At 34.0% G+C, this 15,027-nt stretch overlaps 1 protein-coding gene across 2 annotated transcripts in view; it reads left to right on the forward strand.

The window, feature by feature from the left end:
• Positions 1-14,071, forward strand: part of TBC1D23 (TBC1 domain family member 23) — a 29,102-nt gene extending 15,031 nt beyond the window's left edge. The window contains exons 11-18 of one of the 2 annotated variants that reach the window (XM_032219332.1): positions 1,091-1,261; positions 1,403-1,445; positions 2,184-2,293; positions 3,126-3,268; positions 9,950-10,038; positions 10,992-11,127; positions 11,669-11,863; positions 12,772-14,071. In XM_032219332.1, coding sequence (XP_032075223.1) covers positions 1,091-1,261; positions 1,403-1,445; positions 2,184-2,293; positions 3,126-3,268; positions 9,950-10,038; positions 10,992-11,127; positions 11,669-11,863; positions 12,772-12,853 — 969 coding nt within the window. In that variant the 3' untranslated portion in view covers positions 12,854-14,071. The remainder of the gene's footprint in view (positions 1-1,090; positions 1,262-1,402; positions 1,446-2,183; positions 2,294-3,125; positions 3,269-9,949; positions 10,039-10,991; positions 11,128-11,668; positions 11,864-12,771) is intronic. The other variant, XM_032219333.1, reaches the window with a different exon arrangement.
• The last annotated feature ends 956 nt before the right edge of the window (positions 14,072-15,027 follow it).

Below are 15,027 nucleotides of genomic sequence, written 5' to 3' on the forward strand. Positions count from 1 at the left end.
CAGATGGTTAACAGAGGGATTTGAAGATTAGTGTAATGTTTGGGTTAATCTGTTGACTGATTGTTGTTTTTTTAACATATTATTAGATGTTGGGTTGATTTGATTATTAGAGACTTCCTCATCTGGAATATTTGTTAATTTAATATAGTATTTTTGTTAAATAAGGAAGGGAAAACTTATAACTATTTGTAGACCTGTTATGTTAAGGGGAGAAAAACCTATACGTTTTTATTTGTTTATTTATTTTTCAGCATCCACCCAGAGTGGATTCCTTAATGTTTAATGTTAGATCTATTTGACATTTGGTGAAGGCCGGGGTGGTGGTGGTGTTGTACACAAGAATTGTTTATTCTTGTTAGCATTGAATGTTCTTTTTTGTTTTATTCTTGTTAATAAAATAAATTTTAAAAGTTATATTTTCATTACTGCTATGTAAATCTTTTGTGAGTAATTGTATAATTGTGAGACTTCTTCATGCCTTGCCTAAATGTTTTCCAAAAACTGAAATTCTGAAAAGTAAAATCCAGGATTGATCATTGGGATACTTAACCTCTCCCCTATATAATAAGGAACCCACTGATGAGCACTCTGAATATTATTTTTGTGCTAGTTATTCACTTGATTTTATTGTCACCCAGCTAATTACTTACCTAGCTTTCTGATCAAACCTAATAGGAGACTTGATAAAATTCTTCGCCAAATTCAAGTTACATTACGTCTACAACATTCCCATAAATTAATGAGGAAGTTACCCACTTAAAAATGAGATGAGATTAATCGAGCAAGATTTGTTCTTGGCATTTCCGCACTGATGTCTCATGCTGGTTACATTGCTTTCAGGGTGCATATATCAACAAAAATGTAATTATAGATCTCTGTGTAACTGACTTTTCCAAAATGTAGTTTAGGTATAGAAAAACATAATAAATGAATTAGCTATAACAGTCTCATATTAACAACTGTCTGAGAATTATTTTTTCTCCATTTTAAAAATATCAGTAGGCTTTTAAAGTGATTATTTAGAGAAAAAATTAATTGATCAGCTGAACAAATTTGCAGAAATGATTTCTGCTTTTGCCTTCTTTTACAGATGCTTCAGAACCCATCAGAATTTTCCCAGTCTGTGAAATCTTTGTTAGAAGCACAGAAACAGTCAATTGAATCTGGTTCTGTAGCTGGTGGAGAACACCTTTGTTTCATGGGTAGTGGTCGAGAAGAGGAAGATATGTACATGAACATGGTACTAGCACATTTCTTACAGGTATATCTAAAATTCTATCACATATTGTCTTTAATCAAGATAATAAGTCCTTTGTCTGCCTTCAACTCATTAGGTGATATTCCCTCCTTACCATACTGAAAAAAAATACTTGCAATTAATTTTCCAATCTTCTTATTTCAGAAAAATAAAGAATATGTAAGCATTGCTAAAGGAGGATTTATGGGTAAGATTTTCTTTTAACTACAAGAATAAATTGAATCATGGTTCATTAAACAACTGTAACATTTGCTTAATGACCATAACAAAAAGGGTCATAAAATTTGAGTTGGTCATGTGAGTGATCCATTTTAGGACCATTATGACTTACGGCCATATACATTATGTCAAAGACTACCTATAGTTTCTATAATATTCTAGGATGTTAATCTCAAGATGCCCTACCCAGACATCTTAACCTCTCGATTTTGAATTCTATAGGGGATTACAGTTGTAATCATAATCTGGCCTAAGATAGAGTCTCTCAGAAGTCTTTTTTCCTCCTTGCATTAATGTACACATACAGTATTTGTTCTCATAGTTCCCAGTTCAAAATACTGCTTATAACCTAAGCATTCTTAAATTTAAGAAAGATTGTATGATTAGAAAAAAATGAACAAAAATGTATTAATTATTTATTACTAATATTATATAGCACCCAACTCCTAGGAAGACTGAGCAGTTTTTAGTAGCTTTGATTGTGCAGTTTTTGGCTAGAACTGTATTTGTAGCTAATGCCTTTTACATAATGTGGTGCTTTATAAAATGCATCATAATTATTAGCATCTTTGAGCACTTTATTGCATACGTTAGTTAACATTATTATTTATATATTTCTATTCTTATATAGAGTTTAGTTTATTATATTTTAATGAGGTTAACAAGACAGTTTTGATCAACCAACGTTAATTATTTTTTTTCATAGCACTGCAACAGCACTTAGCCGACATTAACATTGAAGGACCAGACAATGGATATGGCCATTGGATTGCTAGTACCTCAGGCTCAAAAATTAGTATTAACTCCTTAGTTGATGTGAGTGCTTTTTAAATCAAATTGTTTAGCTTTTAACATGTTTCATGATTGTATTTATTTGTTTATAATATAGAACAACATATCACATGCATTGAAGGAGAAGAGAGATGTTAGGCTTTGTTGCCAGAAGTCAGCTGGTAAATCGTTTCCCAGTTAACAAATTTTAATAAAGGGCAGGGGTGATAATTAGCACTACTTTAAGTTTGATGCCTTAGCTGAACGGTGTGTTGGCTAGAGGTGGAGATCTCACCTCAAAATCAGGAGGCTATGAGTTCAATCCAATTAACAGCAAATACTTCTCTGGGTGCAATTAGAAAATATCTGCTGTGAACTCTGCGTAGGTGTCAGGAAGGGCATACGGCCAGTAAATGCCATTCAGTCACCCTGACTCCACCCTGATGCAAGGGATTACAGGATTGTTAAAACAAACAAAATTGATTCCTTAGCATCATGTTATAAACTAGATTATGGCAGCGTTTTCCATCTGCAGTTGCCTCTACATTAGGAATAGTCAGTGAAGTAACAAATATATAGAGTATTTTATTTATTTCTCCTTGTTTTTAGAGAAGAATATAGAAAAAAGAACCTTGCCTTCATATATGCTCTATGTGTTAGTCCAAATAGTTCATATACTGTGGCCATACTTAGAGGTTCGTAGAGGTTCAACAGAAACTATATAAGCAAATTTCATAAGCAGGTTGGAGGGGAGCATGTGTAACCTTGGGGACTTAGATTGCACACTTTTGTTCCTTACAAATAGTGCTTGTATCAAGTTCAGATTTTGGTGATTATGGAATATAAATGAATTTTACTCAAAAACATTGTTTTTTAGGGCGATTCTCCAAATGGATCAAATGATGGAAAGGGTGTCAAGTCTCTGGTAAACAAGATGACTGAAGTTTTCAAGACAAAATCTGTAAATGTGAAAGAAAAAGTTATTAGTTTTATTGAAAATACTTCAACTCCTGTAGATAGGTGAGTTATATTGGCATATTTATTATGGGGATTGTAGGTCAGGAATGTGAATTCTTTGGAATGTTTCACTTTTTCCCAGAGTGCAGTGATTACATCTAAAATATTAAATTACTTCTTTATCAATTCCATGGATAAATGATAATCCGGGACTGGATTGGTACATTTCAGGAAAAAGGGAATTTTCTAAGATCACATTTTTTGGATCACTTTGCATATAAACTACCATGTTTTTTGGAGTATAAGATGCACCTTTGCACCCCACCCCCCCAAAGAAGGTGAAAATTTAGGTGTGTCTTGTACACCAAATGTAGCCCCACCCACCCCCACCAGCAGCATGCCAAGGCATGAAGGTAGCAATGGTCTGTGGAAATCCCTGCAGCCTGGAACTGGGTGGTCAGAGTTTGCAGCAACAATCACATTCAGAGAGCACACAAAAGTAACTGATTCAGCAGGATTCAAAATAATAATAATAATAATAATAATAATAATAATAATAATAATAATAATAACCTGGGTGGGGCGCGACTAGTAACCAATGCCAAATCCAGCGAAACAACTGGCCGCTGTGATACAATTGTATAATAATAATAATAATAATAATAATAATAATAATAATAATAAAGGGCAGATGCTAGTAACTTAAAGAACATGCAGGAGCAACGGCTTAAAAACAACAAAACCATAGATCGGCTAATCAGAAGATATAGATTGGATACAAGAAACATCAATGAAACTGTAGAGATTGTAAAACAGCAGATAACAGCAACAGCTATAAAAATTGAAAGATATGAGGCACGAATCATCCAATATAAACAAAATCAGCAATTTCGATCAGACCAACGGCGTTTTTATCAAAGTCTTAAGGTGAATGGTCACACCAAAAGTGAAAAACTAGAAAAGCAGGCCACAGTTGAAATTCTGGAAAAAATTGTGGGAAAATGCAAAGGACTACAATAAGGAAGCAAAGTGGATACATGACTTTGAGAAAAGCATTGGCAACAAACAAATGCAAGTATTAGAAATAACAACTGAGATGGTCAAAAATCGAGTAAAAAAGGTAAAGAATTGGACATCACCTGGAAAGGACCAATTTACATGGTTTCTGGCTCAAATATCTGACCAGTTTACATGCAATATTGGCCAGGCAACTGAATGAAATTTACAAAAGGGCCAAATTGATGAATGGTTGACAACTGGAAAAACATACTTGATTCAGAAAGATGCAACTAAAGGAACAACATCTGAAAACTACAGACCAATAACATGCTTGCCAACAACCTTCAAATTACTCACAGGCACTATTGCAGATAACATGATGGATTATTTGGAAACAAACAACATCTTGCCGGTAGAGCAAAAAGGCAGCAAAAGAAGAAGCAGGGGCACAAAAGATCAGCTCCTAATTGATAAAATGATATTAGAAAATTGTAAGAACAGAAAAACGAACTTGAATATGGTCTGGATTGATTACAAAAAGGCATTTGACTCACTGCCACATAGTTGGATCATAAAATGCTTAGAAACAACTGGCATTAGCAAAAATATTACATCCTTTACTGAAAAGGCGATATAACAATGGACAACTGAGTTGGCAGTAGGGAATGAGATCTACGGAATGGTTAATATCAAGTGAGGAATTTTCCAGGGTGATTCACTTTCACCTCTTCTCTTCATCATCACAATGATCCCACTATCAGTAATCTTTAAAAAAATGAAATTAGGCTACCAAACAGCCAAAAAAGCTGAAAAAATTTCGCATTTACTATATATGGATGATTTGAAACTCTATGGAAAGTCAGAAATAGAAATCCAATCATTGACAAACACAGTCCGAGTATTCAGCACCGATATTTCAATGCAGTTTGGCATGGAAAAATGCGCCACTGTATCCATAAAAAGGGGCAAAATCACTGCATGTGAGGGAATTGAAATGCCCAATGGCCAACTAATTAAATGCAATAAAAATGAAGCCTACAAATACTTAGGCATTCTGCAGTTGGATAACATCAAGCATGGAGAATCAAAAACTATTGTCAGGCGAGAGTACACCAACAGAGTTAGGAAAATTTTGAAATCTAAATTGAATGGTGGAAATACAATCAAGGCCATAAATACCTGGGCAATACCAGTTATAAGATACATAGCTGGTACAGTTAACTGGACACAAGCTGATTTGGACATTTTGGACCAAAAAACCAGGAAACTAATGACAATGCACTACAGTTGAAGAAGAAAAACATGCACTGGCTGATTATTTAAAAGAAAGTCAAAAACATCTATTAATCGAAGTAAAGAACAAAAATCTACTGAAGGCCCAACAGACGAAACAAGAATACAGAAAAGATGTGATAAAATCAAGAATGGAGAGTTGGCAGAACAAAGCACTACATGGCCAATTTCTGGAAAAAATAAAAGATAAAGTGGACAGGGAACAAACTTGGTTATGGTTAAAAACAGGTACATTAAAGAAAGAAACAGAGTCACTAATCCTGGCTGCGCAAGAACAAGCTATCCGCACAAATGCCATTAAGGCCAAAATCGAAAAATCCTCTGATGATGCCAAATGCAGACTTTGCAAAGAAGCTGATGAAACTGTTGATCACATACTCAGCTGCTGTAAAAAAATCGCGCAGACTGATTATAAATTGCGGCACAATTCAGTAGCACAAATGATCCATTGGAATTTGTGCAAAAATTATAATATTAAAACAGCAACAAACTGGTGGGAACATCAGCCTGAAAAAGTCACCGAAAATCAGATGGTCAAGATCTTGTGGGATTTCCGTATACAAACGGACAAAATACTGGCGCATAATACACCAGACATCACACTGGTTGAGAAAAATAAGATCACAATCATTGACATCGCAATACCAGGTAATAGCAGGGTCGACGAGAAGGAACATGAAAAAATTGCAAAATACCAGGACTTTAAAAATCGAAATTCAACGGCTATGGCACAAACCAGCAGTGGTAATTCCAGTGGTAATTGGCACACTGGGTGCTATTCCAAAAGCACTAAAATTACATTTAAAACAGTTAAAAATTGACAAAATCACCATCAGTCAAATGCAAAAAGCCGCACTGCTTGGATCTGCACACATATTACGAAAATACATTATGATGTCCTAGGCCCCTGGGTGGGGCCCGACTAGTAACCAATGCCAAATCCGGCAAAACAACTGGCCGCTGTGATACAATTGTATAATAATAATATACAATGCAATGCCAAAAGCATGTTTTCCAAGGTAACAGTAAATACAAGCAAAACACAAGCAGTTTCACTTTCAGTTCTCAGCTAAGCCAGGCTCCTGCCTGTCTCCTAGTTACTCACACAGCAAATACTGTTTCAGAGTCAAAATAGCCCTCAATGGCTGACTTTGTTGCTATGCCTATTCATTGGATGACCTTGTTACCATGTGTTCCACATCATGAACTCTCACACAGTGACAGGAAGCTAGCCAGCTGAATACCATGGATGCTGGTAGTCAGAGGCAGATTTTTTCTTCTTCTCATTTTCCTCCAAAAACTAAGGTGCGTCTTATACTCCGGAGCATCTTATAGTCTGAAAAATACGATATTTCTGACCAATCTTCTTGCATGTTAAATCACACATTTTATTCCACCCTGATTGTTTTGTGTTACTGTGAAGAGATGTAATGGGTTTATCTTAGAATTATTCCTCTGTGTTAGCAAACATATATGCAACATTTTTTAGATTGGAAAATTGTTATTTCTCATTTCTTGTTCCACATACTTTTCTCACAGCTCCTTCTTAAACTCTTGAACCTTGAAAAGTATTAGGTGCTTTACAGAGGTGATATTCTACTGGTTCACCCGAATCAGTAGCAGAGATTGTGGGTGGCCCAACATACCCATCTCTATGGCATCCCATTTAGGCCCTTTTTTAGCCAAAAGTGCATGCACGGAAGGCTCAGCACGCTCACATTTGAGAACCAGTAGGGAAGATAAGTTAATACCACCTCTGGTGCTGTAGGAGATCTGTCTGTCGATGTATATGAATATATATGTGTGTGCTTTGTGTGTATATATATATATATATATATGTATGCATCCATGTGTTGGGGGGTATACACATATACAGACACATGTATACTCACTCCAGACAGATATACTCACACATATACATATATTCATGAAAGCCAATGGGTATTGTGGTAAAAGTATAATTCCAAATGGGAAGACATAAACCAGATTTTTAAATATATTGAAATTATTTATTCTGTCCTCTGCCCAATTTGCTATAGAATTTCTTTCAATCTTCCCTGGCCTGACAGAGAAAGTATGCTGCGGTAAGCCACATGCAGAACCATCTGAGCAAAACTGCCTTTGTCCTTTTTTAGCATGACTTCATACTATTTGTAAGCATCAGTTACACTGTCAATAGTTCTCAGATTTTTTTTAAAATTAGGAATGCTTTACATCAAGCTCAAATATTTTAACTATAGCCACAGATGTTCACATTCATTTATAGATGACACCTGCATATGTAATAAATGCTACCTCCTTTGCAGCACGATGCAGTCAAACAAATGTTAGCCACAATATACTGTGTTGTTTGAACGTTAAAATGCAGTTACATTTTTGATAATCCTACTCAACAAAATGGGATTCTGTGATTAATTAGATTTTGAATGAGAATTGATATGGAAGAGAGGTTTCATTATTAAATTACATTTCAATAATATTTTTAAAAGTATACCCTTATAGCATATCTTAAGCATATTCTTATGGCACATTACATTGCCAGTGATGCTTTGACTAAGTATCACAGAAAAGAATTTTGATAGAATATAATAAGAACCAAATGGATTTCACAGGCACAATGCAAGAATAAATCACTTTGACGATGGATAAGTTAAAGTATCCAGAATTCTTATGCTAAATAAATTTAGCAGTTGAGTGTGGGAACATTGTTTCTAAATTGTGGTTTTATTTAATATCATCTGAATATCTAGCTTATAACAACAAATTACCTAAGATATTTATTTATTTACATGAAGTGTGAAAAAAATTACCCTCCAAAACTAAATGACTGGGTATGTGTAATTTGGTTTGCAAACCATGGTTTGCATTAACCATGCTTATATTAAAACAAGCAGATTATGGCTAAAGGTCATGGTTAAGCACGTCACTAATGATTTCCATACTGGCATGTATTCTTTATACCTTCTGGCCGTGTAGTTAAGCCCATCAAACTAAGGTATCTTGGATCTAGATGCGATGGGCAGCACACAAACAAAAAAATAAATAGATAGACAACAAATCTTAAAAGAACACATCACAGTTAGCATTATCTTTGCCTAGATAGCAACTATTGTATGATGGGCTTATAGTGAAATATGAAAGAATACAGAATTGTATAGGCCTTAAAAGTGTATAAAGAGGGCCTGCAAATTTTGAAAAGGTTGCAAGAAAGGATAAATTGTTACCCAAGGTTATTTTGTCAAAACAGTGGGCATTCTGGAGATAGTAAATAAAACAAAGTATCAATCAGAATATATGTATCTCATACACCAGCTATTTTATTGAACACTGTCAGTGTTACAGATGCTTATCTTTATAAATTACTAACAAGCACTCCTCATCTGGCTTTCTTTGGATGGCACATTTGTTCTCTCTCTTTAACACAGTTCAGTTTCCTATTTAATCTGCCAACTCCTAGAAAATGGGAGATAAATGGGAGATTCCTTCGGGAATAGAGATAAATGTGAGCGTTCCCCTCAGTTTTCCCATTCTTCTTCCTTATGTTACTATTTGTCTCCTCTAGTAGCCATTTCTACACTAATAAGTGAAATTTGAATCTTTTTCAAAAATGAATCGGACAGAGATTCGCTTATACCCAATCAGAATTACAGTTTTTAGAATGTATGCATAACACGCTGGAATGAGCTACTTGCTATGAAGTATGAAACTATTTAACATGGCATTCAGTTCCTGCAATAAAGTACGCTTTCAGCAAACGATGAAAGTTGAATGAGCAAGAAACAACATCCATCCGTGAAAAATCTGAAAAGAAATGCTATAATTCACATTCTATACCTCTCACGTCTGTTGTATTATCTGATGTTATGATTGCTCCAGAGATATTTATTCAATTAAATTAACACTTAACATATTCTCAGATTTTTATCTGTCAGTATGGCATACATTGGAATATTGGAAACCAATAATAGTTTGTCTCCAAACACACCTTGATATATTATCACTTTAAGGAAACCTTTGACTTTGATTTGTTGAAAACATAGGTGTACACTGTGTTGCCCTCCAGATGTTGCTGAATTACAAAGGCCAGTGAGAAGATGAGCTTGGAACTGTAAATTAATAATATCTGGAAAGCTACATACAACCCACTGAAGAGATCTGTGTTTTCTGACTACGCTTACTGAACTTTTCAAACCAAACTTCTTGTACGTAATACAGTCCAGCCAGTTCAGTGCTCTTTTGCCTGCTTTTCACTAATTCAATTTAGTTCATTGCTTTTGCACAGCCGGCTATCTTTATTGAATTCTTTCACTACACACACACACACACACACACACACACACACACACACACCTGGATCACATTGCATGCTGCTAAGGACAAAAATGTTTTGATAAAATATATTTTAAAATGAAGATTATTTTTTCCTTTCTTATGTTCTTTTCCTGCCAACAGGCATGTCAGCAGCAGTGACCGAGTAGGAAAACCTTATCGTGGTGTGAAACCAGTTTTCAGTATCGGAGATGAAGAAGAATATGATACTGGTATAGTAGAAGTTTTTATAAGCAAATTATATGTTATAATTTCTAGCTAAGTCTGGAATTCTGTTATTAAAAAGATATTCTAATTGTAGTCTGAAATTCCAACTGGAGTCTGAAATATTATCAATATCATTTTGGGGGGCCATCATTTATCAGACTTCAGATACACCTTACAAAGAATAGAAAAGTGCACTGTTTGGAAAATCAGTACAGATAGTTTACATAACATGAACACAAATCAGACAAAATTCTCATAAATTTTATAAACAATATAACATGCCTTCTCTTATATGGTCTGTTAAATCCAAGTTTCACTGTAATTGTAAGTTTAGATAACGTATTGCCATACAAAGAAATCTATATTCAGATAGCATCAGATTTCCTATACACACAGACAGGTTTTCTGAGAAACACCTGTACTTTTTGCCAAGAAAATTCAGGGATGTGATTGGGCAAAATAGACGTCCAGAATATACAGGTATGTTCATTTCACTCAGTGCACTAATGAACTCTGCTGGACTTTATTACTGATAAATTCAAGTAAAAGCCTCCGTCTATATTTCAGAGACACTCAATAGTTATTAGAGAAATATGTTATTATTAAATGAACTTCTTTAGGATCTTTATTCAGCATTCAGGGAATCCTAAATTATATGGAACATGGTATGAAAATCCCTACTTTATCAAACTATCTATTAATACATATTTCATACATATAAACACCATGTGAAATATACTGTGACTTTTGCATGGAATCAGCACCTTAAGAATTAATGTCTTGACTTTAACCCTGCAATTTGGAATAATGTGTGATGGGATTTGCAAGCTTGGTGATGATGAGCAGCAGCCTTTTATTTCATAAATTTCAAATTAGAATGAAAACTGTTTTTCAAAATGTTTGATAGCAATTGAAAGGATTTTGTCCATGACAGCATTTTTTTTTCTTTTTGAAACAGATGAAATCGATAGCTCTTCAATGTCTGATGATGATAGAAAAGAAATTGTTAACATTCAGACTTGGATAAATAAGCCAGATATAAAACATCATTTCCCTTGTAATGAAGTTAAAGAAAGTGGACACATGTTTCCTAGGTATTGTTGCATTGGCTTTATAAACGTAATGTTTCCAATGATAAAAAATGCCCCCTCTGTCTCTCTCTCTCTCTGTGTATATGTGGGTGTGTAGTTGTGTAGGTGTGTATACCAAAGTATGCACACATACACACACTTTAGTACAAACAATGGCTACCTTTTAAATGCCAGGTATGTAGGCTTCTGTAATTGTTTTTCAAATTAACCTTTAGTCCTACTTAATGAAAAAAATGTAAGGTGACTAATTAAGTGTATGGATTAATGGCTCACAGATTGTATTGCAAATTGACTGCAGATAATCATTTCATAGTAGATATTTTGTTTTTGGTCGTAGCATATAAATTTGCACTTTTACCACAATATAAAACATGTCCACAACATGATGAAAAGTCAATTGTAAACTTGCCAAATAACTATTATGTATAGTCACATAATATTATTATTTACAAAATGCATTTGCTTCATGATAATAATGCTGAGGATGGGGAAGTGTCTGTTTCCTGATATAATGCCATTTATTTTTTGGTGTTTTTTTTTCTAGTCACCTTTTGGTAACTACAACACACATGTACTGTTTGCGAGAGATTGTCTCTCGAAAGGGATTTGCTTACATACAATCTCGTCAGGCACTAAATGCTGTGGTCAAAATTACTTCCAAGAAAAAGCATCCAGAATTAATAACCTTTAAATATGGAAATAGCACTGCTTCAGGCATAGAGATTTTGGCAATTGAGAGGTAAGGTTTTACTATGATTAGATTCAACTATATTCATTTATGTATCAAATGAAATAATCAATTGACAGTAATTTCTAATATTGTTAAGCGCAGCTTTATTATATGGAGAATTATAAAGTCCTTATATAAACAATGAATCATGTTTAATGTAAAGTGCCATTCAAAAGGCTGAGCCTTCTGCAAGTTCTATAGAACTTTTTATACATTCTTTAGTTGGCTAAACAATAGTCTAGAAATTATTACTCCTTTGATTTAATTAAGATGCAGTTTAATCACTATGTTAGATCATGAGTGAATCATCTACATACATCCTGAAATTTTGAGATTCCCTTAATAGCAACATATTAATCAGTGTTCCAAATAATTTAATTTTTTCCCAAATGTAAAAATAAATTGGAAATTATTTGCTAGGCAGAATATTTTATATATTTACATATTTATCAAATTTAGGTAGCCTCCATTTTATAAATAATTACTCTGGGACAACAAGAATGTAAAACAAAAATATATAAAAACAATCATTAAAAATAAAAAGGCTCAAGAGAGAATAAATATTAACTATATCAACGGAGCCATCTTAGAATGACACTGGGATCCTGGGATCCTCAGCCTAAGGACATAGCCATATCTGGAGAGACTTCCAGAACATTATGCGGCTAACTGTTGCTGATGATGAGGCAGAGCCTGAAGACCGTGTGGAAGAGAAATGACACACTGATTCTTTATCTCATTTCAATTTCTTTGGAAATAAGCATCGTTGTTTATGTGTGTATGTGTGTGTGTGTGCGCACATGCACATCATATATCAGGATTATATGGATCATGATGTAATATTTTAATTGTATTATTTTATGTTGTAAAAATGATTTAGTATATTAACAAATGATGTTATCATTTCCATTTTTAAGGTACTTGATTCCAAATGCAGGTGATGCCACCAAAGCTATAAAACTACAGATTATGAAAGTACTGGATGCCCTGGAAAGCTAATAAGAACATATGTTTTTACTGTGTCTTCAGAAGAAAGTGGTGGCCAAAATATTGTATGTGGCCTAAAACAACTTTTTGCAGCTGCATACTAACTTAAGAGGACATTTCAGTTTATTGATGGGAGTGCCTGGATAACCACTTTATGGTAGAAGTAAACTATACTTTTGAAGAGATTTTTTTAAAGTATTTTCTTTAACACATTTGCAAATATTGTTTGTTATAAACTTGAGTTATTTTTAAAGTAGCTTTGGAGAAGCTGACTTATTCTTAAGGAGAGAACTCAGTACACAGATCTGTTTGAAAAGATGTACTGTAGCCAGGCAATACTTTCCAATACTGGAAAATATTTGAACTACATAATTCACAATTGAAAAATGACATATTTTTACAAGCCTTGAATATTTGATTTGAACTGCTACGCATAGTATCAGGGTTTGGCAACAGTACTTGAGGCAAGAATCTAGAACTTCTTTAAAACAATACTACATGCTATCAAACTCTGGCAGGTTTATAATGACGTACAATGTGTACGTAATTTTTAAAGTCTTCTATGAGGTTTAAGAGAATAGTTAAATTCCTGAAGCTTGAAATGCTAAGCAGCATACAGCAGTTGAATGTTCACAGCTTTATGCTTTATTATGAAAGCCAAGGTTTTCCAAAGTCAACATTAGATTGGGAAATGAAATCATAATTCATTTTTTCATAAGAGAATATAAGAATTGGATACACTAATGGACATGCAAACATAATCTTTCAGAAACCTGTTCAAAATCTGTCCAGCACTTACTAAAATTGCAATGCGCATGAGTGAAGCAAAATGTGGAAACTTTATGTATGACGTCTTTAGTTTTTCTTTGAAATGTATCAGCTGAATGCTATTAATAATGTCTTCAGTGCTTGAGATTAAAAAAATAAAATCTGGTGCAAAAATCCATAGTTTTCAAAGATAACCAAAATGGTTGTGAGAGGTATTTGAATGCACTTAGAAGTCTCAAGAAAATCCTGTAAATGCTGACATGAAAGCTTCAAAACCTGAGAGTAATAATTCATCGGATTTTAGGTTGGATAAAAAAAATTATAGAATATCTGCAGATCCAATCAACATGCCAATGGAAACTAAAATCAACTGATCTTCATTACCAACTCACTTGAGTTCTTAACAAGAATCATGTAGGCACTTTAATCCTGAAACCAACACTCATTTAAAAAAAAAAAAAACAAGTATATAAATATGAATTGCATGAACTGCACTTTTGCCAATACTCCTGTATTTATAATTCAGTCCCAGAGCATTATTTTTTTCCTTTCTCCATTCCTCCTTTAAAAAGCAAATTAAAATCTCCTAGAGGTTTTCCTGCCTAATTTAGCAATGACACTTTTTTCATAATATTAATGTAAAGATGTTCGTGCAATTGTTTATAAAAGTGCTATTGTAAATAAATAATTACTACTTAAAAGCCAATTATTTGTCCAAGTCATTTGGATACAGGATGCTTGATCCAACCATCATTTCCAAGGAATAACAATAATAGCAAAAATCTACACTTCACATCATGATTGGGTTAATGCAATTCTAACTATTTTCTTTAACTCTGCATTCCCGGAGGGTGAGGAATCTTTTGTGAATCTGAGTGCTTGCAAAGTAACAGTCATACACTGGAAGTTTCAATGAATTCCATCCACTGATACTGGTGAAACCTTTTTTTGCATTCTCTGCTACACAATTTTTAGCGTTGTGTAGCATTACTTCTGCTTACGCAGTTGCAAAGTGTGCAAACACTTGTACAGTTAAATTATACACACATTTAAATGTCAGTTCCTTGATGTACCGGTATTATCTAAAGAGTGTATGAAGTTAATACAACATATTGAAACTCTGCTTAGTAACCATTTTTGGTCGAAGTAGGGTTTGTTTTTAAAAGACAAGGGGGGATTTGGAGTGTGGGGGCACTTGTTGCAAACACCCTAAAGCAGTCAGCCTTTTCATGTGCTTATATGGCTGCTTCTGCAGTTGAAAAGAATCCTAAAAAAAAAGCAATTGCTCTAAAGTGTTCTGACCAGGTTGGGTTCAAGTTATATTTTGTCTTTGAATCCTAATCTCTAACTGCCCCAATTTCCTCTTTCAGCCAAGCTTATTGTCTTTACTTTACTACACTTACATTACTATTTGAGCA

The sequence above is a fragment of the Thamnophis elegans genome, chromosome 6, assembly GCF_009769535.1.
Source record: "Thamnophis elegans isolate rThaEle1 chromosome 6, rThaEle1.pri, whole genome shotgun sequence".
NCBI lineage: Eukaryota > Metazoa > Chordata > Lepidosauria > Squamata > Colubridae > Thamnophis > Thamnophis elegans.